The sequence below is a fragment of the Prinia subflava genome, chromosome 1, assembly GCF_021018805.1.
Source record: "Prinia subflava isolate CZ2003 ecotype Zambia chromosome 1, Cam_Psub_1.2, whole genome shotgun sequence".
Taxonomy (NCBI): Eukaryota; Metazoa; Chordata; class Aves; order Passeriformes; family Cisticolidae; genus Prinia; species Prinia subflava.
In genome coordinates, this window is record NC_086247.1 from 130478468 (window position 1) to 130506216 (window position 27749).

Genomic DNA, 27749 nt, shown 5'->3' on the forward strand with positions numbered 1-27749 from the left:
AAATGCCATGTGGGCTGTGGGGTAATGTAGGTTCTTTCTGCGAGACGGAAGCCCACACTTGGAACATGCTTAAGAACCTGGTTTATACATTAGCCACATTCAAAGTCTCCTCATTTTCCATGAAACACTGACAGAAGAAAAATTTTTAAAATCTTGTTTTAGTCACTGTTACCAACAGATAAGACTAAGCTTATTTGGCACCAGATCAGCTGAGTAAAGTCCTGTTTTCTGTGACCAGCTTTCCTGATCATACCTACATTCTAAACTAAGTCATATTCTGAGTCATTTTTTAAGATGTGAACAACACAGAAGGTTTAGGATTATGGCATACAAATCAAATGGAGTGTTCTTTGAAAGCTTCCACAGATAACTTCAGTTTTCACAGCAAAAACTCTGTCTCTGCTTCTTTTCTACACGGAATGGAAAACAGAGATTGAGAGTAAGCATTCTGCAAATGGCATGAAGAAAGGAAGGTACATCAATGCAATGAGTGTATAGACACAGATGTAAATACACTTACCTAAGCAGATGTAAAAGTCACTAAAACAAATAGAGCCAAAAGGAAGAGGGAAGAACCTCACGCATGCTAAATATTGCTGTAAAGTGTAGAATATAACACCAATGAGCAATGACTGCAAATTAGGGGAAACATTTGGAAGTAAATAAAACACAGCTCCCTTCTCCACCATGTCCCTCAATTGTTGGCTATTGCCAGCTTCAGGGTGGCTAGATATTTCTGCCCCAATGAGCCGCCTTTCAAAAAAATCTAAATCTTGAGGCCAAGACAGATACCCTTTCTGCTCTGTGCTGAAAGGAAAAGTGGCAGCAAGAGACCACAGATGGGAGATGGCATCAGCTCCTTGGGAGTTCCACCTCATGCTTCATGCCACAGGGTCCCAGGATGAACTGGCAGTGCCCATCACAACAGACTCTGCTGGCTTGTTTCCCCAGTGTCACTCCTGTTAGGGATTTGGATTACCCAGCAGCTTCCATAGTGGCACAGCCTGGCTGCCAGCCCTGAGGCATAAAACCAGGACCCCAGTGCCTTTGACAACGTCTGCAGCGTGTATACTGTATCTACCCTGGTGCAAAATCATAGCACCAGGGCTGCAGATGAAGATCCATCTTCTTGCTGTACCCCTTTGCTGCTGTCCTGCAGGGTGATTTTCAGTGAATCTGTTCCCTCCCCTATCCTTCCACATCCCTGGCTCTGACTGCAAGCCTTTTGGTGCAGACTGCCTTTCAGGGTGAAGCTGCACAGTGTGGAGCCCAAGACAGGACCCAGTTCTGAGCTAAATCCTCAGGGAACGAGGCAAATACAGACAGCAAGCTGTTTTCTTCACAGCAGGTATACATTTTGCCCTTGATCATCCATTGCACAATAATTCCCAAAAGACAACTATCTGAAGACACTCAGTAAAATTCCCTGGCTCGTGCCTTAAGAGCTGGATGGCAAAATACAGCTGATGGATCCTCTCAGGTGCGTTCCTAGGAGGATACAGGCTATTGGCACAGACGGGATTGTGTTAGCTGTAGGCGTGCTCTTCAATGGCAACTTTCTTGGCCACTTCTGCCACCGGTAATTACTTAAACATATACAAACAAATATGGGGAAATACATGTATGCTTAAACCCTGAGATTATGTTATGGTCTTTTGTACTAAGAAAAAATAGTCCCAGGATATAGTTTATTACTGTAAAAACAGAAAGATACAATTTGGAAAACATAAAATTATCTGCTATAAACAAAAGCTGGGATTGAAAGAAAAATAAACTAAACAATCATACTGTAATTTGCTTAGATGCCTTAATCAGTGCCAGTTATGCTGTGGCCGCTATGTTTTACATAGATTAGATAGTACTTTCTCTGAAACTAATTAAAACATTGTGTGAATGTTAATGACTTATTTGTCTGTAAATATGTTAGAATTTTTATGTGTTCAAGTTACATAAGAAAAATATTTTCATATTTCACATTGTAATTAATTCCTAGTGTTCAGTTATATCATCTTTCTCATTATGCCTATGTTTCACTAAAAGTAGCTTTAAAATATGTAGTATATATTTATAATCCATTTTCATGCAGCTCTAACAAGGCTACTGATAGGTGAGAATAATTATTTCCCAAGTTTGCTATTAGATGTGATGTCTGATATCTTTTCAGAAATAATTTTCTAGGCAGTATAATTACTATTTTTTTGTTTAGAGAACCTATTTTGGCTCGCTAAAGGGAAATTTTAAAAAGTCATTATTTATGCTAACATTTGAAAACAAAATTTAAATATTCAAATTCACAATAATAAACTGATGTATCTCTACTACAACAATAGTTGGTCTCTCATCAGTTCTGGTGTTTTCTTGAGTATAAATGCCTAGAAAAATGGGTTAAAACAATTTTAGCTGAGAATGAAGATGCAAATTAATAAACAAAACCTGGCAATAACGCCTTAGTAAAACCAAGCCATTTTCCAAAACCTTTATGAAAATCTGTTCTTTGAAAAGGAAATTTCATGTTGTTCTGCAGAACACATCTTGTAAGATCAAACTGTGAATCCCCAGCAGAACCTCAGCTGTTCCAGAAATATAGATAAAATGCACAAAACAAAACAATACATTGTGTCTCATCCCTTCTGAAAGTCTTGGTCTATTCATCACAATTCTTGGTATTGCCCACCACTACCAGCTTCTTTTAATCAGCTGCTTTATACTCATTCTGGTAATTGCTTGTTATTCATTTCCACACCACTGGCTTATTCATTATTTCCCGCAAAACAGTACAGACCTCATTTTATGAAAGTGATTTGTATACAGCACATAACATAATTTCCTTTTAATTTTAATGGAGTTTGATTGAAGTTTAATTCAAATTCAAATAATAAGCAGAATTTTCCTTTCTAAATTCATTTCAGTATAAGTGGGTTCTCTTTCCTGATTTCTTTGAAATTATAGTGATTTAAAAATGAATCGGAATTAAAAGTACTGAAATTGAAAAGTATTGAAAAACATAATTTCACAAAGAAAAATTTGATGTAAAATCAGAAAACAGTGATGCAGAAAGAAATTTCTTCCTCTTTCAATACACATTCCCAAATTTTTGTATTTTTAGAACAAAAATTACTTTAGAATTATGTAAGTGTATAATAGTTACAAATGGTAGTCAAAATTAATTTCATAACAATATTTAATAAGCTTCTAAAAACATAAATTTCTAAAAATAGCTGTAAATTTCTAAAAATTAAAATATTGTCAATTTCAAAAGAAATAAAGGATTTCTTAATTTCTGTATGGAAAACCTTCCATTTTTGATAAAAATGTTTTCTTACCTCTTCTAAATCAAAAATGTTACAAGAAGCATGTTGCTTTCACAAACACAAAAGATTAAATTTTTTTAAAGGTTGTTATGAAAATATCTATTATCCACAGTGTACCTTTTCTGATTTATAACTATTCTAAAATGTATATTGTTTGAAACATCTTGATTTTGAACTTTAAAACAAATGTGGTAGGATTTATATTTTCAAAGAACTCTGACAATTCAGGTAAGTAATTTCAGCCTCTACAACAAATTGGTTTTAATATCATATGTTTTAGCTAGTGTTTCTATTTAATCATGTTTGGAAATTTCTTCCTGAAATCATTTAACTTGTGAAAATTGAGAAAATTGGTTTAGATAATTTTAGAGATTTGTATATCTTCTTTATACTCTGGGAGACAGGGTAGTTTATCTGCTTCAGATGGGGAGGAAAAAAATAGTCACATAAGGTTTTTTAAAAGTCCTTCAAAAACCTCTGAGGAGCCACATATAAAGCCACATTAACTATGTGGCACTTTCCCGTTATAAATTCATTCAGTTTGACAGCATGAACATATAATCCCCCATGGCAATCTTTCCTGACATCACCACACCGAAAGGCAGCTAGAACACTTTTAAAGGACAGAATAATCACATATGCTCCCCAAAAATATCGGGAGAACTTGGGATGAAAAGGTGAACTTGCATTGATCACTGTTTAGCAGAAGAATGATAAACCAGCACATTTGAGCACAGAGGTAAATGTCAGGGTGCTGCAGAAATCTCTTTTCTACCTTCATCCTGCATATGAAGTTGCATATTCTTCTGGCCAAAGGACCCGGTGCCCCTCAGCCCCTCCTCGGGAACAGCACAGTTAACAGAGCCTGACAGGAGTTTAAAGATCCAGAGATCTTTAGGGGGAGACAGCAACCGAGGCGTCACTTCTCCCTCCCAAAAGTGAAACCTATTGCATGTAAAGTGAGACAATTAACGCCTTTGGAACCTGGGGGGGGGGGGGCGGTTTGTACCAAGCTTGATACAGCTGCCTAAATATTAGGGGAAGGGAAAAAAGGAAAGATAGGAAAGGAAAGGAAAGGAAAGGAAAGGAAAGGAAAGGAAAGGAAAGGAAAGGAAAGGAAAGGAAAGGAAAGGAAAGGAAAGGAAAGGAAAGGAAAGGAAAGGAAAGGAAAGGAAAGGAAAGGAAAGGAAAGGAAAGGAAAGGAAAGGAAAGGAAAGGAAAGGAAAGGAAAGGAAAGGAAAGGAAAGGAAAGGAAAGGAAAGGAAAGGAAAGGAAAGGAAAGGAAAGGAAAGGAAAGGAAAGGAAAGGAAAGGAAAGGATATTACAAAACAAGAAAATGAAGGGAGATAGTGTACATAGAAACCTTACAATGTGGTGTGATTTTTCCCCATATTTTAAGAACAAATATTTGATCTGTGTACTTGAATCTGTGACACTTTTACATTTAAATAGTATGGGATTTGCTGTTAACTTCAGTATACTTTTCTGAAAAATCATGCATTTCAGAAATTGATGAGGACTTTCTGTGATTTAAACTAAAATATATTGTGAGTATAACTTAGATTCTTGAAAAGTATGTACGGTCTCCTCCAAAAAACTCACATGCCACTGGCCTTTTCCTTGAAGGTGGGTGGTATCAGCTTCCTCTTTTCTCTGGAGGAAATCAGGGGTCTCCCTTCTGTCCTCAACCAGTTTCCCCTTGCTGGCCCTCTGGGTACTGCTTCTAAATCTCTTAGAAATAGGAAGGGCATGTGGAATTGCTGGGGTCAGTTTTGAAATCAGTTTTTATTTAACCTATAGGATTTCATATATGCTGGTTAGCACTGTGAATCTAGATAAGAGTAATTATATGCTTCTTTTTGATATGAGGTTTTTTCATTTGTACTTTTTTTTTTTTTTTTAGTTATTCTAAATCAGTTTAGAGTGCTGAGTTCAAGACACACACTTTTTGCAGTTATAAATCCACTCAGTTAAATTACACTTATCACTGTAAAAGGGGATTTGGGTCTGCTCCTTTCCAGTTAAACCAGTGTATGAGGTGGTTCAGGAGCTGTATCATAATCATCCTTGAGGTCCAGAGGAGCATGTGCTAGAGGGTAGGCTACCTGCTGGGAGAACTGGGAACTAGGCTGTATGCTTTTTCCCCATGGAGACAGAGTTGATTGGTATTTGTTTTGTGATTTTATTTTTTTGCTTGAGGTGAATTTCAGTATTTGCAGCAATTGGCTCCATACAGACTATTCCCTGCATCAGAAAATAGGCTGCCAGTGCACCCTGCTCCTTCGCACACCCTGCTCTCCTTGCCCCCCCTGCCCTGTGCATCTCCAGCAGCAATTCTGTTTGGGTAAAGCCTTTGCTGTGATTGGGGGTTCTGCAGCAAGGAAGTTTCTTGATGCTTCCCGACAGCATTCATGGGCGCTTACTTCCTGCCAGAGCTCTGTGCTGCCTGTGAATGGAAACTAGCAAATTAAAAAAAAAAAAAAAAAAAAAAAAAAAAAAAAATTACCCCCCCCCCAAATAATTCTCGTTTCTCTGGAGGGAAGAACAAAAAAAAAGAAGGTATTTCCCATGATGGGGACGGGGGGAAACCGAAAGCCCCACAGGGTTATTTCCCAGCGCCTCGCACGCTGAGCTCTAGGAATGAGTCAGGCTCTCTCTCAGTGCTGCCGCGGCCGGCGGAGCCCGCGGCCGTGCAGCGCCGAGCGCGGCGGGGCCGGGCCGGGGCCGGGGCCGGGCCGGGCCCTGCCGGGACCCCCCGGGGCGCTCGCCCCGGGCCATGCCTGGCCGCGGCGCTCGCGGCGACCCTTGCGGTATGCGGCTGCCTTTGGCAGGGGCACATGAAGGATTTCATTGAGTGTGAAGACAGAGAGCAGAGACAGAAAGCAGAAGGAGGCGGCTGCAGCCTTTGTAGTCGGGGAGGAATGCGGAAATGTTGAAGCACTATGTCAAACTTTTTTGAAACGGGGTCAAGTCACATTCAGCCAGCGTGGGAAAGCAAGGAAAAAAAAAGTTGAGGAGAGGGAAAAAAAAAAAAAAAAGGCAGCAAGCTGCTGCTGCTCCCAGGCAGAACAGAGGCCGGGGGAGCGAGCGAGGAGCGGCAGCGCAGCGCCGGGGCAGCGGCGGAGCGGCGGCGCCGAGGGCCGGTGCCCGAGCCCCGCACCGCAGGCTGCGGCCGGCGGGGCTGCGATCGTGGCGCTGCAGCTCCCCGGGGGCCGCCGGCCGCGATTTTTATTTTGCGTTTTCCTTTTCCCCGGGCAGGGTGGGGGCGGGAGGAGCGGGTTGGGGGACGAGTGCGAGCTCCTTCTGCGCCAAGGTGCAGCCCGGCGGCGGCGGCGGCAGGAAGATGCGAGCCGAGGGCGGCCGAGCCGCGGATCAGCTACCTGTGTGGCCCGGGCGGCCGCGGCCGGGACCTGCCGGAGACATCGCCATGTGAAGGGGCAGACCCCGGGCCGGCTCTCCACCCCGCCTCGCTCAATGGGAGGTTTGTGTTAGAGAGGACTCACCCCCTCCCTCCCCCCCCACTCCACCCCCCGGGGCTGAGGATTATTTGGGGAACTGGTGGCGGTGCAGGCGGCCGTGGCGCACACCAGGTAACGCGGGGCGCCCATGTGCTCCGCGCACCCGGCCCCGCGGCGTGGCCCACACGCCGCCCCCTCCCCGCCCGGCCCGGGAGCCCACACCGCGCACCCCCCCTCCCCGCGGGCGGCACCGCGGACGCGTCCCTTCGGCGCCCGGGCAGGGGCAGTGCGCCCCGCGGTGCCGCCGCAACCGCCTCGGGGTCGGTGCGGGGGCGCGGAGGGGCCCGCGGGGGAAGGGGTGCCCTCAGGGGGAGCCGCCGGAGGGGTTCCCTCGGCGTCCTGCCGAGCAGCGGAGCCGGGCCCCCCTCCCCGCCTCGTCCGCTGAGAGGAAGCGCGGGGACGCGGCTCCCCGCGTGTCCTCCGCCGCCACCCCCCGCCGCCTGCGGGGCGCCCGCGGAGGGGAGCTCGGAGGCGCGGCGGCGGCCGGGGGCAGCCCCGGTGCCCCGCCGTGCCCGGGGAGGGCGAGCACGGGTAAGTTTCCACGCGGCCGCGCCGGGGCAGAGGCCCGCCGGCCCCGCCGCCACGCACGCGCGGCGCCGCTGCCCGCCGCTCGGGGGCGCCCTGCCCGCGGCGCGGGGCGGGAGGGGGCGCGCGCGGCCGCACCGGGCTCGGGGCTGGGCAGGGATCCCCTCACACCGGGCTCGGGCAGGGATCCCCTCACACCGGGCCGGGTGGTGGGCAGGGATCCTCTCACACCGGGCCGGGTGGTGGGCAGGAATCCCCTCACACCGGGCCGGGTGGTGGGCAGGGATCCCCTCACACCGGGCTCGGGCAGGGATCCCCTCACACCGGGCCGGGTGGTGGGCAGGGATCCTCTCACACCGGGCCGGGTGGTGGGCAGGGATCCCCTCACACCGGGCCGAGTGGTGGGCAGGGATCCCCTCACACCGGGCTCGGGCAGGGGTTCCCCGCACACCGGGCTCGGGGATGGGCAGGGATCCCCTCACACCGGGCTCGGGGGTGGGCAGGGGTTCCCCGCACACCGGGCTCGGGCAGGGGTTCCCCCCACACCGGGCTCGGGGGTGGGCAGGGATCGCCGCACACCGGGCTCGGGCAGGGGTTCCCCTCACACCGGGCTCGGGGGTGGGCAGGGATCGCCGCACACCGGGCTCGGGCAGGGGTTCCCCCCACACCGGGCTCGGGGGTGGGCAGGGATCGCCGCACACCGGGCTCGGGCAGGGGTTCCCCCCACACCGGGCTCGGGGGTGGGCAGGGATCGCCGCACACCGGGCTCGGGCAGGGGTTCCCCGCACACCGGGCTCGGGGCGGCCCGCCCTCAGTGTAGCCCAGTGATGCTGCAGGCGGGGGAGGCAGGGCTGCCCCATGGCTCGGGCGGTGCGGTGGCAGCTGTGCTGGGAACTGAAGCCGGCGAGGCAGGGAGCCGCCTCTGGCTGCAGCCGAGGAGAAGGGATGAGCAGTGGGCACAGGTTTCCTTCAGATTGAGATTTTCATCTGAGGTGCGGAATAGCCCTGGTGCTTTGTGCTTGAATTCCATTTAAGTAATTTGGAATCCCCGAGTCACCTGTCTGGGACTCATTATCCTAGCACGGTAAAAATGTGGTGTAGGAGAGGGCTACAGTCCTGGAGATCACTGTATCGCTGTATTAAAAAGGGTCAGGGAGAAGAAATTGATGTGGAGCTTTGTGAGGGCAGAGGATTTGCCCAGTCCTGCAGAAAGTGGATGAAACTGGATGCAGAAGGAAGTGCTGCTGCTCTCCAGCCTCATGCACTCTGCAGCAGAGCATGCTGTTCCTGAAGACATCTTCGACCACACTGCTTTGCAGAGCTGCCAGTGACACATGTAACAGTATCCACAGCCAACATCCTTGCTTGTTAATGAATTTGCTCAAGTGCATATTTCTGAATTTACTTCAGCACACAATGCTTGATAACGTATTATTGTCATCTAAATGTGCATGTCTTCCACCTCTCCATGGGCACTTTGTTTCTTGCAATGTGATCATGATCTGTTCATGAAGGGCTTAGCACAGGAGAGAGCAGACCAAGGCAGAAACCTCCAAATGCTATTATTTACATGCAAGTGACAGTAATACAGCAAAATACATATCCAGGACTCCACCATGTTCAATGAAGAAAACCTTGATTCCTGACATAAGTTCTTGGACGTAGACTTCCTCTCTCACATGCATACTTAGCTCTGCCATCCCCATCATGCGTGTGTCGTGGGGTTGTAATCTTTAGCCCGTTCTCAGTAGAACCCCTCAGCGTGCTGTTGCTCTGTAGCCGGGTGCCCGGTCTTCTGCACAGACCGTGATAACTTTGTAGTGTATCAGCCACTCCGGGACGTTGATACATATGTCACCCTCATGGTTCACATCTTCCCTTCCACCACGATTTTGCTTTGCATATAGCTGTCGACTGTATTAGCTTAATTTTTGCAGATTTTGAACTACGCAAAGTCATGAAGTTAACTAAACTAAACTCAACTCACTTTTCTTGCTTGGTTTGTCCTCCAGATTTGTTTGGCTTTACACAGGCAATGCTCCCAAAGACTGTATGATAATTCCTGGTGGCTGAAAGAGGAGGCACACTGTGGCCAGTACAGAAAAGGAACAAGAAGAGGAGGGCAGGAGCTTCCTACAGCCCCTCTGGGAGAGGTACCGAGTGCGTGGCCTGTCTGCGCCCAAGCAGAGTCTGGTTTTCAGAAAGTAAGGGAGACTGAGAGCCACCTCGAGGCACTTGGAGAGGAGGAAGAGGACTGGTGCCAGCATGGATAAGGACAGCACAAACCTGGCTGACCAGCAGTATGAATGTGTGGCCGAGATCGGGGAAGGAGCCTACGGGAAGGTGTTCAAAGCCCGAGACTTGAAGAACGGAGGCCGCTTTGTTGCGCTGAAGCGGGTACGGGTGCAGACCAGCGAGGAGGGGATGCCTCTGTCCACTATCCGAGAGGTGGCAGTTCTGAGGCACCTGGAGACATTCGAACACCCCAACGTGGTCAGGTGAGGAAGTGGGACCACTGTCCTGATCATTGGGGTCCTGGGTTTACTACATGAATTGGATGAGTAAGAGTTTGGGGGCATAAATGGAATGGAGGCTAGTTTGGGTTTGTGGCTGAAGTGAGCATTAACTGTGTGCATAAAGTGTGGTTTGAGGTTTCAACAGGCCATGGTGCTGCCTGCCAGACCTCACCTCATCCCTGTGCATTGCCTCCCACACACACAAACACCCATCTCCAGAGGCATAGGTATGTGATTTAAGTGTTGGAATGGATGGGCAGGGAGCCATATATATGCTGTTTCCTCAGGCATGAGAGAAAATGAAAAAAAACCCCAACCTCTCCCTGGTTTTGTCTGAACTATTGGTACTGCCAGTTGCAACTGATTTTTAGCAGCTCTGTTCATTATAGAAATGGCAAGAATGAGACAGCAGTGGAATGTGCATTCTGCCTTTTTACATGCTTTTATAGAGAGCTATATGTTAGCATGTGAAAGAGAAGCAACAGCTTAAGACTTCAAGCTTTTCAGGCAGCCTTATGGTTGAGTACTGTTTGGTACTAATTTTCACCAGGAGCTGCTGACTGTGCTACCAAGAGGGCAAAGAGTACAGGTGTCAGACCTTGCTCGCAAAATGGTGGCAGTGGTCCCAGGATGTCCTTTCTGCTGTGTCAATAGCATAAATCCTGGGTAAATGGCCTGTGCTCAATGATAAGGCTAGCTGTACTGTAACCTCTTACATTTTTCTGTAGCTAGAAACCTTCAGCAGCCTGTGAGCGTCTTTTATTAAAATGATGAACTTCAAGAAGTAAGTTTCACTTTGCACGTACCCAGATTGAAACCGGTCAGCATCTTGCTGGTGGTGCTATATTAGCAAGAGTATTTCCCCTTCTTTGTGTTACTTGCACACATATTACACAGCAAAAGGAAAACATTTTCGTACTTCACTAACACCAAGACTCTTGCAGGCTTAGAGAAATAGATACTCTGAACTTACAGGTGAATTTCAAAATGCCTTGCATGTGTAATCATTCTTTTTTGTAAGGTATGATATCAGGGGGTGTTTATTAGGTGCAAGAGGAAAGATGAGACAGAAGAGTATTATTTAAATTACAGAAGTCAATTGCTAAAGTTGAATTAACTTTTGTTGATTTCAGGGCAGTGTAATGTGACAGTCTCCTTTATGTGACAACTGAACTGGCAAAAAATGTATTCTGAAATGCTGGTCATGGAGTGCATGTCATCAGTCTCACTTTGGTGAGCAGTGGGACACACACAGGCTGCAGCGTCCATTGCTCATTAAGTAAATCCACAATTCAGTTAATAACTGTTATTTTGGCTGGCAGCTAGTAATGCCAGAGGCTTAGTCAGTATACTTCAAAAGTGGGCATCATGTTTGATCACTGAATCAAGTGGCTTGGTTTAGAGGAGCGCACACAACATTCTTCCTTGGCAGTAGAGGGATAATTGGGAGTTGTCAAAATCTTTGAAATGCAGCCCATTAATTTATGGGACAAAATGAGGATTTAGTTGTCTGGGTATTTAGATATTTGGCATTTATGAATTTGAAAGCTAAGTCTCGTTTGGGAATAATTGAACATAACACCATACCATAACACCAGAATTTTTCGACCATTGACATCTTTCCACATGATGTAAAAGAGCTTTTTTAAGAACTTTCTAATCTTGAATGCAGCTAAATAATGAAAATACAGTTCTTGTTTTCCAAAGAGCTATTTGATGAACTAACTATGCAACTGCAGACTTCTTTTGCTTGATTTAAGTGCAGTTGAATCTCAACAGAGCATTGTATAAATACATTAAAGCTTCAAATATTTTTATAAGCTTGAATGAAAACTAATTCTCTGCAAAGCAGTGAGTATTTCAACCAGCAATATGAGAATGTAATTTCAATATGAAAATCTGTGCAAGTCTGTTCCTCATAGTGGTGTCGTGAAGCCTGTACCTTCTGCCATAAGCAGCATTTCAGAGACAAGGGGCTGGTTGATAATATATCAGGGTGCCTGGGGTATTGGTTGCACACCTTTTTCCACAAAAAGGCAGAAGGTAAGCCATTCCAAACTCTTGTAAAAGGGTTATCTCTCCTAAAATGTGAAGAATGCTATTCAAAAACTCATGTCTTTCGTCCATATTTTTAGCCTGTAGAGCAGATAAGGAACCCTCTGGAGTGGCCAGAATCATATCCTTCAAATGGAAAAATTATTTGAAAACATTTAAATGTCCCAGTTCTGTTACAAAATATAGTCAAAGAGTTTGCAGTTTATTGAGATTAAACATCTATTTTTGTCTTACGTAAATATAGTCAGAAAAGGAAATACTGTAAAAGAAGTTCTGCAATTTTAAGCAGCTTAATTGTACTTACTTATTGAACACATTATGCTCAAAATATTCTAATTAGGCATGCATTCTGGAAACTGTTATTATGGCCAGGCTAATAAATAAAAACAATTCCAAATGCATTGTCTGCATACTGGATTAAAATGTACATTGTTTTCACAGCACTGGGATAACAGCACAAATATTTAAAACCAAGTATTTTTGGTTTTGAGGGGACATGTAGTTTTTTTCTGAGTATTACAAGCAACTAGCCTGAGAGAACTACGTTGGAACTGCAAATACTGTGTTGTATCTGTTACCTCTGAGTAGTGGCATATGTGATCCACGAGTTGCTCAATGCAAACCAGCAGCCATTCAGTGAGTCAAAATTTAGACAGACTTTGTACAGGTGAGCTGTACAGGCTTGTGCTCCTCTGTGGTACTCTGGCATCAGCTGGCAGCAGAGATCACAGGCCACGTGAACTTAGGCTGAGTGTCATTTTCAATTCAAATGGTAGCTCTGCTCCTCCAGAGAGTGCAGTAAGGATCCCAGCAGCCCACTTCTCCTTTGCCATGAAGTGGTGCTAAATGTGAAGAGCAGTTCGATAAGGAAAGACCCAGTGCTTTCTAGGCATAGGTAGAGCTCTGTGGCTTTGCTGGTCACAGAACCAGGATTCAGGACTAGCATTGCTACTCCAGCCCAGGTTGATCTTTATCAGTTGTAGATTCACTTCCTCTGAGAAATAGTTACAGCCAAACTGGTTTCCAGTGCTTGGCACTAGGGTTGGAAGAGAATTTTCTCCATAAAGGAGAGATGTCTAAATAGCACAGAATAATTCTAAACATATTTATCACATTTTTCCATGCTACTGCTTGCTAATTATGAGAGCTTTGTTTTGTGTTCTCCAAGTCTGTAATTTCCATATTTGTACAATGAAGAGGTGCATTTTTCGCAGCACAGTTGGCTTTGACGAAGATAAGAGAATGAAATTAGATAAGACTTCACTGCAGAATAAAGCAACACAGGGTGCAGGAAAAGAATCAAAGGGTGATAAAATCTTTATCAGAACACGGATGGTAAAGAAAATCTCTGTACTGTAATGGAAATAAGGAGGACTGATGTACTTTTTTAAAAGACTGTTAAGAATGGTATATAGATGGGCGTGGAAAAAAGGTAGTTAAGATAATTTGTATGTGCTTAAAATCCTTTCGTGTTCACATTTGCCTTTTTTATAGAGCTCCTTTGCCAGGAGGAGCAAAATTCTATTTATTTTCACAAAACAAAGTTAAAAATAGAATCTTCAAGAGTAAAGCTTACTGTCTGAAAATAGCTATGTCGTGGGCTTGGAAAAGTCCCTTGTAGTTGGTAGGATGATCAAGGTGCTCCCCTAGCTCATCCTTCTAGATAATAAGATGTAATGCTTTAATAAAACTTTAATATATACAGTAGGTAAGTCTGGCAAAAGTTGGTCCAGCCCTTAGTGCTGTTCTAGTTGGGATAAATGAAATAGGTGTAGATAAAGAACAGACTTTGCCAGGAATAAATGACATGTTAGATTCAGGAAATTCCTGTGTGTAAAACCCTGCTGCAAGATAGCTGTAAAAATTCATCTTGTGATTATAATGCTAAATTCAGCTGTATCTTGCATTCATTTTATCTCTCTCCTGCTGGTAATCAGATGAATAATTTTCCCCATATCTTAATCATCATCAAACTGTGAATTTGCACTCTGGGAGGGTGATATGCAAGACAGACTACTGTAGTTCTTGGCATGCTTGTTTTCTATCATATTTATATTTAACAGTTTTAATAGCATTAAACCTTCATAATAGCAAATTGAACAAAAATGCTTCCTATCTCATAACTTTTCCTTTATAAATACAACTTCATTAGTATTTTCATGGTTTAGTAACTATTCAATTTTCAAATAAGCAAAATTGTATTGAATATGACCTATTAAAATATAATCTAGTCTGGGTTGTTATTTCAAAGGTGTCAGAGATTTTGCCATTCAAAGTGATCATAACCATGCAAGAATTAAAAATCAGGATTCTCACCTTCCTGTTACTTTGCAGAATATGTGCCCCAACTAATTGACTTAGGTTCAACAGAATGTTCCACCTAGCTGGAAGTTTGAATCTGTTCCTCATTCTTTTTCGTGTACAGATCAGTGGGGGGGAACACAGTAATTATGACTGTTGGCATAGTTCTGCCATGTTTTATGTTATTCTATATCCATTGAACTCTAACTGGCGCTGCTAATAAACTGCAGAATAAACTGCTCTCTGTGGTACAGCAGTCTTGTCATGCTGCTTTTTCCCTGCTTCTGCAGTCCAGTGGTCCATGCTGTTGTCTCTTGGTTTGCACTTGAGTGCTTGGTGGAGCCCATCAACCGATTGCCTTGGCAAGGCCACTTGAGTGATGGGAGAAAGGCTGGCACACACGTCACTCCCCCATCCCTGAGTGTGCTGACATAAAGACCAGCCCTTGCTTGACCTTGCTCAGAGGTCCCAGAAGTGGATAAATGGCTTGGGACTTAAAATTTCCTTGTACTTAGAAGGTCTTTTCATAAGTGTCTTAAGGTTTCCTGTCTTACCCGATAGACCATTCAGAACATATCAGTAGCAGATCATCCACACCTACTCAACTTTTTGCAAGACAGTTTGAACATGTATGTGTTTTGCTTTTTTCTCTTTGTTAAACTGAAATGATGGGGAAGCATACATAGGGGGAAAAAATTTCAAAAGGCAGTGGTTAATTTTATTTCTCTTTCTAATTTTTGGTGATGTTGATGTTGGCCTCTGGCTTTACTGCTAATAAGTTGAAAGGATGATCTTCTGAAAATTATTGAGATGTTCCATCCTGTCAAGTGAAACATTTCTATTTTAGGGGGTGTTTGTCTCTAGTGAGTTCTGCTTCCTTCCTTCTTTTTTCTGCCAAGCTAATGTTAAACTTCTAGTCTATGAGGTCATTCTTGCACAGTGTACTGTATTGTGCAATACAATTTATTTTTGTGTAGCATCACTCAGTATGGCACCTGGCAAGCCCCTAGAGACAAAGACATGGTGATCTCTGCATTGCTAGTTAGAAAGATTGTCTTGCACACAGAAAGAGTAAAATAAGATACAGGAATGGAGTGGAGCCGAAGAAACTGAACTTGAAACTTGCCAAGTATTTGTGTGGCAGATGAATCTCAGCTGAGGTAGAAATGGTGGATGAGTAATGGGAAGGAAAAACTGAATGAGCTTCAGAGTCAGTTTTAGTCTCACACAAACAGGATGGTCTTCAAGGCAGATGTGAAGACAGGAAGTGCCTTGGCAAGGGAAAGGCATTTCCAGGCTGGAAATGGTCAGAAGTTTTGGTCAGAAGGCAAGGGAGATCATCCCCGCACTGACTGGCCTCTGCGAGGACACTGCAGAGGTCTTGGGGAGGAAGGGAGTGCCTGCCTGGAAATACTGGCTTCTCCTATGGCTGCAGGGCAAAAGGGAATGATGTGGTTGCCACTCACCAAGGCACATAGCACTTGGAGAAGTTTGTTGTCAGAGGACATTGGGCAGGGGAGACATGAATGCTGGCCTGTCATCATCTGCTTGCAACCTTGCAGTACACAGAATAAGCATGTACAGGGAAAACAAAGATATTCTTGCCAGTCACATGAATTGTTTGTTAGTTATGGATGTGATGATTTAGTTTTAGTACACGATCTGGCAGAAACAGGACAAGATAAGAGCATCTCAGGAAGGAAGGGTTGAGTATGGAATGGACTTCTGAGCCTTAGGAAATTCAGTTTCTGGAGTGAGTACAAGACTATTTCAAAAGTATTTTATCTCATTCTAAATCTAAGTTTATTACAAAAAACTTTTTTCCAGTCTTTGTATGAGTAAATGTTAGTCATCTTAGATTATGTCCAGTGCTCCCTTCCTTCTTTAAATCTGTGGATGGTTAAGTCTGTGCTGTTCTTGAAGAGATTTAGCCTTGCTGGGTCCTGCCTGGAATGGAATACCAATTTCTTTCGCCACAACCATTTCTGATGGCAATCTGTGACTTCCAGGCAAGGGAGTGGAGTAGGGTCTAGGATTCAAAACTGAGTCTCTTCTTGAAAAGGCTTAGATGCTAGGAGAGTGGATAGTTCACACTTAGAGACAGGGGCCAGAGTAAATTCACAGAGACTTTCCAGTTTGCTTCATGGTACTCACTTCTGGCTGAAGTATGGAACAGAGCAGGGAGGAGAGTTGCTTGCTTTCTCAGGGTTTAAAAGAGAGTGGGCTAGATCGGGAGTCTGTGACTTAGCAAAGCACTAAGTCAGTCAGGTGGGCTTGGTGGGATTTAAGCCACTGTTTGAAGCTTAGCACAGGTCTAAGTGCATTATCAAATAGAAATTGCTGTAATACTAAGAATGCACTGAATTTTGGAACAGAGTTCGGGGACAATATACATCAGAATATGAATCACAGATACAGATTCCTATTCATGTATTAGACTGCAGCCTTATTTCTAGAGAATATTTCTATTAAAAGTTAAAATGAATCATGCAGAATAAATAATATAGCTATCCCGACAGAGTAGTAACATGAATTTGACATCAAGGGTGATTATTTATCATTGTAGTAATTCTTAGGTGATCTAATTTAGTTCTGAAGTTTAAAAATTATTCCTTAAAGTTTTTTAATGGTAGATAAAATAGAAGTTGAAGTTCATTCCAAAACTTTGCTTATATACAGCATTTAGTTTGCTTGGTATGAAGTCTAGTTATTTTCCAGTATTGCTGAACAAGTTGATTCTTAATGATCTACAAATTATCAAAAGGTAAGTGTGCCCATATACATATATAACTAAGCTATAGGTGTTTTTTTCTGTTAAAGAGAGAAGATTTCTCCACTTACACCTGTTCTTCATATATTCTTATATTCTTAAAAATACTTCTGATTATGCAGGTACAATTATTTATCAGGTATACCTTTAAACTCTAAAGAATTTGTATTAATAAATAAACCACTTCTGAATTTTCCAATGAGTGTTTTTTTCCATCGTGTTGTTTGACATTTACCATTGGGAAACTTCTGTTTGGGAAGCTTTTGATGAGATGATTGTCAGAGTGGAAATGTGACTGCTGATTTCAGAACTCTTTTCAAAATAGCTCATTGCATCCAAATTATTGTACTGATTTTTTATTTATTTATTTACCCTTTACCTTTGAAAATTTGTCCCATCATTGGGAAAAAAAGGAAATAGTCTCTTAAATAATCCCTTTAAAATCAGATTTTAAATTTGTAACAACACAGTTGTGTTTTCTTTAGGCAGAATAAAAAAATGTTTTATATGAGTAGTAAGAAACTCCTTTGTATGATGCTTTAGATGTCTTTTTAGGGTTTCAAGAGAAGATGGGTTTCTGTTCTCTGAAGTATCTCACATGATTTTTAGGATGAGGGGAACATCTCATACACCTAAATACAGGATGTGCCAATTTGCTGCTATTGGTAGAGTTGTCCTTGGGTGGATTTCCTATGACATACCCAGCAAACAAGCTACGTGCTTAGCAAAATGTTCTGTACTGTTTTAAAAGGGTTCATACCAACACTGACTGCTTATTACTCTGGATTATCATTAACAGGTGACTGATCTTCTCTTAATAAAAGAAAATAAAGAACTAACTCAGACATGAATTCATCTTTATGGGAATTTCCCATATTTAATGATTGAAAACTCAGTTCTAGTATAGATGAATCATACTGAGATTAAGTGAAACCTATGGAGTTTGGACTTTTGAAACATTAGTCAGTGCAGAATATTACATATTTTGATAGAAACAGAGAAATTGAGAAATAGAGTGGAAAAGCCTGTGTGATTTTTTTCCTCTCTTTTATGTGCAACTTTGGCTAGTCTTTTAATATCTATTTGAAGTATCGTCAGTGTGATAAATTGCTGTTTAACAATGCCCAAGAACTCCCTTTTCCCTGAAATCAATTAATTATAAACTGGAAATTTCAGTACTTTGTTCACTGTTTCTTAAGTTAGCATATTTCTGGGAGCTTTCTGTGATCGTAATTCCTAGCTGCACTGGTGCTTTTGTTTCTCTTCATCTGTGGAGCCAGGGCTCTACTGTAAGGATAGAATTCTATCACTTTTTTTTTCCACATTTGATGTGGTATTTTGCATACAGCTGCAGAGTAGACAGTTACCTTTGAAAAGAACATTTGGCTGGTTTAATTTGATTAGAGCAAACCACCTCAATCATTACTGAACTAAGACTGTTTTCACTTTAACTTGGCTGTAGGAGTTGGGAATGTACTGACTGTGCTTAGATGTTTGGGGGAGGACTCATTTGGATACACAGCTACCGCTGAAGTGAAACAACCTTAGAGGACCTTGCGTACTCTGCTCTTTCCCAATAAAAAGGGAGGGCTGTGAAACCATTGAATGTCACATTTAACTTTGCCTCATTGTCAATTCTTTTTCTACAAAAAAAAATTGGAAATGTTTAATGCATAGAAATAAAGAATCATATGTTTCTTAAAAACACCATGATACTAAAAACATACATAGGATATGAAAGCCTTGCATTTACAACAGATTTAAAACATACCTAGCAACAGTATTTTGAATTAAGTTGTAATAAAATCCAACATATAAATAGAAATATGGTGGGATTCTCATAGATACATTATATCCAAGTTAAAATTTAATCCCTTTTAGTAAGTCTCAGTAAGATCTTTCTTCTGTGGAGTTTTGATTTTCTACCCCTTTCCTCACCCTAATATATTAGGGTGTTTTTTTGTTGCAGATTAAAGATCAAATTACATATTTAAGATTCACAGTATTATGTATTCTGAATGATTTTTGCTTTTCAGTTTTCCTCACTGATGATCACATAATTTTCCTAGAAAAACTCATGGATGTCTAGAATATAAATATGTCTCATAATAAATGGCAGCCCCTCAATGAATTGTAGTCAGCTGGTGTTCTCTAGAAAATACAGTTTTGATATTTAAGTGCTCTGATTTTGTGGTAGTGCATCATTAAATAGACAATATTTTAACTAGAGGATTACAGCTGAAGGAAGAATTTCTGCTTCTTGCATTATGTTCCGAAAAGCAGTCTGCGTGGTTAACTGTTCATCTGTGTCATCAGCCTAACACTTGCTGCTAACGGCAGAATTGCATACATATCTTCTAGCTAATCCAAGAATCAAGTTGCAAATTTAGGGCTTGAATCTCTGGGGAATTGAAAGAGCTACACTGATTCAAACAACTTTGGTTGTTCAAATCATAAGGTCCTAATGTTAACATGAACAGAAATGCATTAGCACAGGCAGATTGCAGAGGTGTCCCATCAAGCAGGCATGTTTGAGACTTCACCATTTAGAGTTTAGATGCTGCAGCTCTTGAGTTCACCACACTGGGGTACAAAAATTCATTAGGTTTTTCACTGAAGTAGATTCAGCATTTCTGTTGACCTGTTTCACTGCTAATTATGCTCCCTTTTTGCACCACAAATAATTCCTCTCTGACTCAGTATGTATCCTCTGAAATACTTGATGTCTGCTTCTGTGTTATCACCTAAGCATCTGGTACAATGTTACCTCTCGAACTCCAGGTTGCATCACAGATAGAGTCTTTTCAGTGCAGTGTACATCTCCTTTCTTCAAGGGCAAATGCTTCTAGTGTAAATGATTCTAAGAGCCAGAGTTAGAGACTTGGCTGTACAGTGTTGAAATCTATGTCTAATGTTACTACTAACACAGCTCAGAACCTTTATTACTGATTTCCAGGTTCCTTCAGGACAGTGAAAGTCAATGACCTGTATTACTTCTCTTTGCTAGGAAGTAGATTATAAAGTGAATCTCGTTTTGCCAACTTTGTCTATCAGCATACTTTGTATTTGTGAACTTTATGACATCCAGATTAGGCAACATCTGAACTCTAATTAGTGCGTTGTTTATCCTTAGATAACCTTCTAGATTGTTAATGGAGATAGGCCTACCCACAGATTTTTGTGGTTTCCTTGCAGACATCTCAAATCAATTTGTTGCCTCACTGTTTATCTCTGCTTTTTATAAAATGCTGAGCAACAAGTTTTGATTAAAGCAGTTATACCCATATCCAGATACATTGGAATTCATGACTACAGTCTGAAAATTAGAATGATATGTCTCATTAAACTTAAGGCAGGGCCCAGACAAGTTAATAATTCTGCAGAACTGAGCACCTCAATCTCCTCATTGTATAGAATCCCATTCATCATACTGCCTTTATGTTTGTAGCATCATTTAGAACAAAAAGTTACCTGGCATTTCTTAATTCTCTGTTGCTTATTATTCTTAATGTCTCTATTCTTAAGAACTTTTTAAAATTTTATTTGGTCAGATTAAAACATCATTTAGAGATGTCAGTTATTTCTGAAGCAAATAACTGTGCAGAAGTGAAAAAAATACAAAGAGAAATGAGACTGGAACTGAGGATCGTGGCAGTACAAGAACAAGAATAGTTAGGATTTGCACATAAGAGACAGGTAATCCATTGGACTAAAAATGGTAGGTATTTGTGGATATAGATAAATGGCAGACAGGGGAATGACACTGATGTTGAATGACAGTAAGTTTTCTCAGGAGATATTTAAAGTATATTGGAATATCCCAGATCAAAAGGATATTTTGACGTCTGTAAGAAAATACAGTTCAAAGACTGCTTGGTTTCCAGTGACACAAAGTTGAGGGTGAGCAAGACTATTCTGCAGAAGCAAGGCTTAAGTCATGAAAAGCAAATAATCTTTTGCTGTCCTGTACATCAATGAAAGAATAGTGAGCCTATGATTCTGGAAGAAGCTGTAAAATAAACTAAGTTCACAAAAATACTCATAAAGCACAATTTAACCACTGTTCATAATAGACAAAGTTTAAAGACAAGTAGACAAGGTTTAAAGACAAAACTTAGAGATACAATCAATGATGTACCTCTTCCTGGAGTACAGAAAAGAGAGATCCCTCTCTGCATAGCCTGAAATAACTTGCAGTAGCTGATTTAAGAAATTCTAATAGTCAAGACACAGTCGTAGTGGCCACAACAATTGAATCTGACATTTTTGCAAAAGGGATGGTTCCCAAACTTGACATAGTAACAATAGACTTTAGAAAAGAGAGATTAAGAAATAAGAAATAACCAAAAATTCAGCAGTTAAGAAGAATTATATGAAAAGACTTGGATTTGAAATGGTCAGTACTTAAATAGGGAATTATAGCAGCACAGTTTTTGTCACTTCATACATCGTTCCTTGACATCATGGTCTCTCCTGAAATCCTGAAAGTTACTGAAATCCTGGCTGCTCTTTTGATCTATATCCTCTTCCTGGGTGCTAAATACAGCAGGGCAGTTTAAGAGTATTGGATTCTTAAACTCTCTGAAGGAATGGGAGATATTCAAGGCAGACAACAGACTTTTTTGACCCTTTTTATGGCTGTGCTCCAGTGTATCGTGATAGATTCACAAAAGGTACACACAGCCATGCATAACAAGATAGGGATATGAGAAGATACTTCAGTCATCTGAATATTAAAAGTGTACTCCATCCTAGTCATTTAGGGCCTCCCCATAGTGAGTATAATGTGAGCAGGTGCTTTAAGAGAATAATTCATCCCGCTCACGCTCGGTGCCCACACTGGAGTACAATGAATTGTTCTCTGGAAATGCTCATTTTGGCTCTAGAGAGAGCCCAGGTGGACAAGCTAGAGAAGTGGGCCCATGGGAGTCTCATGAGGTTTAACAAGATGAAGTGCTGGTGCTGCACCTGGGTCAGGGCAGCCCCCAGTATCGACACAGCTGGGGCATGAAGGGATTGAGAGCAGCCCTGCCCAGGAGGACCTGGAGGTGCTGGTGGATTAAAGGCTGGACATGACCTGGCCATGTGCACTCACAGCCGAGAAAGCCAGAATTGTCCAGGCCTGCATCCAAAGCAGTGTGGCCTGCATTGAGAGGGAGGTTTTGTCCCTCTGCTCTGCTCTGGTGAGAGAGACCCCACCTGGAACATAGCACCCAGCTCTGGGGTCCCAGCACAGGAAGGACTTGGACCTGTTGGAACAAGTTCAGAGCAGGGCCACAAAGATGGTTAGAAGGATGGAGCACGTCTCCTGTGAGAGAAGGCTGAAAGATCCGTGTTTGTTCAGCCTAGAAAAAAGGTGGCTTTGGGATGACGTACTTGTGGCCTTCCAGTACCTGAAGGGAGCCTAGAAGAATGAAAGAGAGGGACTTTTTACTAGGGAGTGTAGTGACAGAACAAGAGGGAATAGCTTCAGACTGAGAGAGGGTAGGTTTAGATTAGATATTTGGAAAGAATTCTCTATTGTGAGGATGGATGAGTCACTGAACAGGTTGCCCAGAAAAGTGATGGGTACCCCATCCATGGAAGTGTTCAGGGGCAGACTGGATGGAGCTGAGCAACCTCGTCTAGTGAAGGATGCATGGCAGGGGGATTGGAAGTAGATGATTTTTAAGATCCCTTCCATCCCAAACCATTCTATGACTCTAATGTAGAGTGGCCACCCAACTGTAGCTTGCTCGATCTCAATGAGATTAGTGCTAGTCTTTAAAGTCTGAAGGTGAAAAGTGGAAATGCTAGTAGAGAGTTTGTACAGTATACAACAGATGTCACAAAATGAAATAGGAAATTATTTTGGGTGTGGGAGAACAAAAAGTTAGTATTGAAATCAAAGGGTGCTTGGACTATGAAAATTTAGATGGAAGACAAAATGAGTATTATAGGGGAATTTTTTTTTTAACCAAAGTCTGTCGTACATGGATTGTTGGTAAGAGCTTGCTTGTACAAGGCACTTTTTTTTATCACTTGGCAAAAATTATCCACTTTCTGTAACAGGAAAGTGTGGGTTTCTGTGAAGTTTACTGGCTTCAGACAGTCTGCTTCTGGTTTGTGTTTGGCGTGAAAGTGCTAAAGGGCACTGATAGTAGCTGGCATGGATGGGCATTGCCTGCTTACCCTGCACCCAATTTTAAGCACCAGCAGAAGCCATTTTGGTCAAAAATGGTTAATGTTTTACAAGAGGAAAAGTAACTGACCACGTGCATTGGAGATGGCCGCTCATGCAGTCTACAAGTAATTTAAGGCACCTTTCAAAGCTTTCTCAGTTGTGGTTTCTCTTTTTGTCATTACTCTTCACTCTACCATACTGATCTCATACAGAATTTGCCACTAAGTGGGTTTATTACATCATTATTGAACAAATTTTGATGCTGCTCATAGTTTCATTGCCTCACTTTAATTTTGGGCAAATTGCATGATTGTACAACTGCAGATAGTTGGAAAACTCTAGTGTCTAACTTACATTCCAGTCTGAATTATTCAAGACCTCAGTTTTTGTAAAGCAGGGGTGCTATACCTTTATCTCTTGGAATCATTTTGGGCAAATTTCTATTTTTCCATAATCTCAAAACATGTCAGCCCACATTGCTAAGTAATAGCTTTCAAAATGAAAATCAGTCAATCAATACTGCTAAAAGATTCTGCTCCATGATTTTTTATGTTAAGTGTGTGTTTTATGATTTAACAGGCTTGAAAACAATTTTGTTTATTAGGGAACTACTAAGACAATATAGTAGTAGCAAAGTAAATAATCTGCTCTGTTAAACTGTTTGGATGTGCATATTACACATGTGGGAGTATGTGGAAAAGGAAAACCATGGAAATGTCAAGATTTGCCTGCATTTAACTTGAGAATTATTATTTTGTAACATGGGTTAGGATTGTTAGACATATAGGACTGCAGTTAGTTTATTGCCTGTGCTTTAAAAATGTGTGAACAGTTTTCTTTTTTAAAATCTAGAAAAAATGGAAACGGGATGAGAGCAAGTCAGGAAAAAAACATCCCAAAAGCTAATGGTTTTTAAAAGGTTGCGTGACACTGAAAATTGGAACATGGAACCGAAATGCTATCTCACTCTGAAGTATAATAAAGTAGTAAATTTTATTAAATGGGTTCTGGAAAGAGTAAATAAAAATTGTAAATCTCAGTGTCAGTGGCAAAGAGCCCAGGCAATCTATTGGCATCTATTGGCTTAAGCTCACCTGGGCAGCAGGCAACTGAACAGGGCATGCCTATGTTTAAAAGCAGCACAACGAGTTTTTTTAATAGATGGCTTTTTTCTCCTCTTGTTTGCAGTACAAATACATACTTTTAAGGGCTTTAGAGAATATTTAAATGATGTGATCTACTTTAATACTTTTTTTAAGTTTTCAGATCTTGCAAAAGTCAAGGTCACTTTAATCTTTCTTCTTTCAAATATGAAATTGCCATCCCTTACCAGAATTAGTAATTCAGTTCAAGAACTCGGTCATCCCAGAGCACATCCTTTATACAAAAATACTGCAATAACATTTGTCAGCTTTTAAATGGAGGCTTTTTTTGAAAAGTTTGTTGAGTTTTTGAAATAAAATGAAAATTTTTGGAATGGACATAGATTATCATGGCTTTTCTAATATATTGATGACTGTTATTTTCACAAGCTTGAAAAAGTGTTCTTTTGCTTTGAAAGATCTAAATCCATGTCATTTCTCTGCCTACTGTGGTGAAATAGTGGGAACTGTACTGTGTTTAGATCTGTAGTCATACAACAATAAGTGCTTGCATACAGAGGCATCCATGGAAATGGAGACTACTCTGCCTACCCGGATTTAGCAAAAAAGCTCTACTGTGTATGTTTCTTTCAGTGGATTTGAGATAGCTATTTGTCAGTCAAATATTTTCATAATCAAGACACAGATTCTTGTATTAGAACATGCAGATGCCAGTTGTGATGTTTGAAAACCAAGATATGCCTGCATAAAAAGTAGGTGAGGGAAATCACCAGATAGTTTGTCTTTCTTCACAAAAAGTCACTTCAGTTCTGTGATCACTCAGAAAGCAGCTGAATGGACTTTCATAACGCATGTGAACTAAGTCACTTCTAAGTGGAGACAGCTGGGGTCTATTTAATATCCTGTGTAAAATGGTAGAGGTCAGCTTCCTGGAATAACATAGGAGTTTTATTTCACGAATATTCTACTGCTTCAGGGACCTGGGGGTACAGTAATGCTCTCAAACTAAAGTGTGCCGTAAGGAAAAGCTCCAGCACTGTGTTTGGTGTGGAAGTGGGAAGCATCTTGTGCCCTGCAGTATTCACAGATTCTCAGTGTAAATGTCTGTTGTGTGAGTGCTTATTAATGCAGACAAATAGTCTCAGGTTTTTTTTCCAATCCTATATTGTGATTTAGGCTTTAGGATATTAATTGAAAATCACTGAGGAGTCATTGAGAATCTTTGAGACTTTGGACAACAAGTGATTCCCAAGTGTACTGATTACATAGATGCATTACAAAATGCATAGATTATTTTGTAGTTTGGGACATTTGTTCCTAAATCACTTAGTTTATCTTGACAGTTTTATGATTTTTTTCTCCCTGCAATTAATGGAGCCACATCTTCAAGATCGTACATTCCCTTAATGTGTTCCCTGTACCTATGCAATTTAATTAGTCCTTGAGTTTAGAATCTTACTTTATTTCCTGTCTCCTTCTATTCCATCGTGTGTTGGACATGTCAGTGAAAAAAAAATATTTGTAGGCCAGTATCACTGGTAACTGTTCACTCACACAAAAGTTCAGAAGTTATATGATACAGCAATTGATAAAACTGGTAGTTCAGTCGCACCATAATTAAATACCTGTGGTGCAGTAAGCCTGAAGAGTCACATAAAAATAGTACTTTCCTAATGATGTCAAATATGATTATGTACTTTTCATATTTGTGACAATTTGTCTTTCACTTGACTGCTTCTTTAAGTTGAAGATAAGCAGAAGCACTGAAGTAGAACCAAGAAGAGTAAATGTTTCTGTTAGATGGGAAACAGGTGAAGGTTAGGCAAGAAAAAGTAGTGTGTCACTGGAATAGGCAGACTGACCACAGAAGAGGCTTTGGTAGACTGTGGTGGTTCTGGGGGCCCTGTATGGTGTGTACCATTTTCTGTTTAGTCAACTCTACAAAGGCTCAAGACCATCAGCTGTAGTATTTTTGTGCTGTTTCTCCCAACAGCAGTAAATAGGGTGGTTGTGGAGGTTAGGGATGGAATATAGAAAAATATGAGGAGCAGCTCATTGTCTCTTGACTCATTCTTGAAATGAAAATAATTACATAAATAATTCATATATTGCTTAGAAAGGGTTAGAACAATTTCTGTCTCACCCAGTATTTATGTGAATAATACTTCAATTATTCTGAAGTGAGAAAGGTAGTTCCTGGTGTAGGAATAGTTTTGGAGCAGGACAGACCTGAAGCGGTAATTCCTGGCAAATTAAGGCTCCCATTGGCTTCTCTATGATCTAAGTAATCCATGTCCACTGCTTTGTAAGTCCTTGCAGCCCTGCCTCGCTCCCAGGTAGATGCCTCCCGACTCGGCTGATGCCGTGAGCTGGCTGGTGGCCACCACGCCGTGCTAGTCCCCAGAGCCTCAGCCAGGGGCTCCGCTGTGCTCAGGCCTCCCTCAGCTTGGCCCGGACCCACGCTGTCTGCCTGGGCATCCCAGAGCACACCCTGCTTTGCTGGCACCGCCGGGGTGCGTGGACCTTGTTTTCATTTGCCTACATGTAAAAACAAGACCTTGTTTTGCAAGATTTATTACAGTTTGCACATTTCTTTCAGAAATGTGAATGATGATGTATGTATGCAGAACAAGCAAAATGCAGTTTTGCCATGTGTTTACATCTGACATAAACTGTAATTTACAAAATGCTGAATTTATTTCAAGACTACCCATACATTAAAATGTAAACCTTCATCTCATCCTGCTGAAAGACGCCCCAAAAGAAATAGTTGCCTTTGCCCCATAGTAATAAAACAGTCGAATAAGATTTACTGCCAGCTCAAAATGCTACTAACACCTCATTTTCGTTGCCAAACTCTTCAAATAATTTTTAATTTGTTTTCTTTTACATAATGTGTGCAAGCGTTTACAGGAAATAGTTAAGAGCTGTATAGCCTGTAGTATACTTCACTCCATGTGCATTAAGCTTTAAATGGTTGGTTCACTGTGCCATGTAAACTGGCTAGAAAGGGAGGAAATGTGTATCAAACGTCTACCTTAAGAACTGGAGGATGATAGCACCTGAGGATCTTACAAAAATAGATATTTTTGGTTTACTTTACATGTGCTATTAATTAGTTTTAAAAAAAGCTTGATAGAAGAAATGACAAGACAGGCAAGGAGCTTGCATGGCCACATGTGAATGGCCATGAATGGGAAAAAGACGACTATGATTTGACTTCTTAAAACACTTGCAAGATGTAGTTCTGATGAAACATGTAAGGAATTTGCATGCTAATAGAAAAAAGGATCCCTTTTTATGTATTCAGTGTTTAAGAGCAATTGCCCAGAGCTAAATTTATTAAGCCAGAAGAATCTTGTAAATTTCTATTGAAGATTTATTAGTCCCATTTGTTTCTGTTTTTCAGAACAGGAATATTAGACTCAATCCTGCAAGTTTGTCACAGGTGAAACTCCCTTTCAAATTAAAGGAGATTCTGGATCTG

At 41.8% G+C, this 27749-nt stretch overlaps 1 protein-coding gene across 3 annotated transcripts in view; it reads left to right on the forward strand.

Moving 5' to 3' along the window:
• Positions 1 to 4955: 4955 nt before the first annotated feature.
• Positions 4956 to 27749, forward strand: part of CDK6 (cyclin dependent kinase 6) — a 139098-nt gene continuing 116304 nt past the window's right edge. The window contains exons 1-2 of one of the 3 annotated variants that reach the window (XM_063412254.1): positions 4956 to 6792; positions 9367 to 9852. In XM_063412254.1, coding sequence (XP_063268324.1) covers positions 9620 to 9852 — 233 coding nt within the window. In that variant the 5' untranslated portion in view covers positions 4956 to 6792; positions 9367 to 9619. Of the gene's footprint in view, positions 6793 to 6841; positions 6902 to 6982; positions 7361 to 9366; positions 9853 to 27749 lie in introns of those variants that run through there. The other 2 variants (XM_063412273.1, XM_063412263.1) reach the window with 2 other exon arrangements.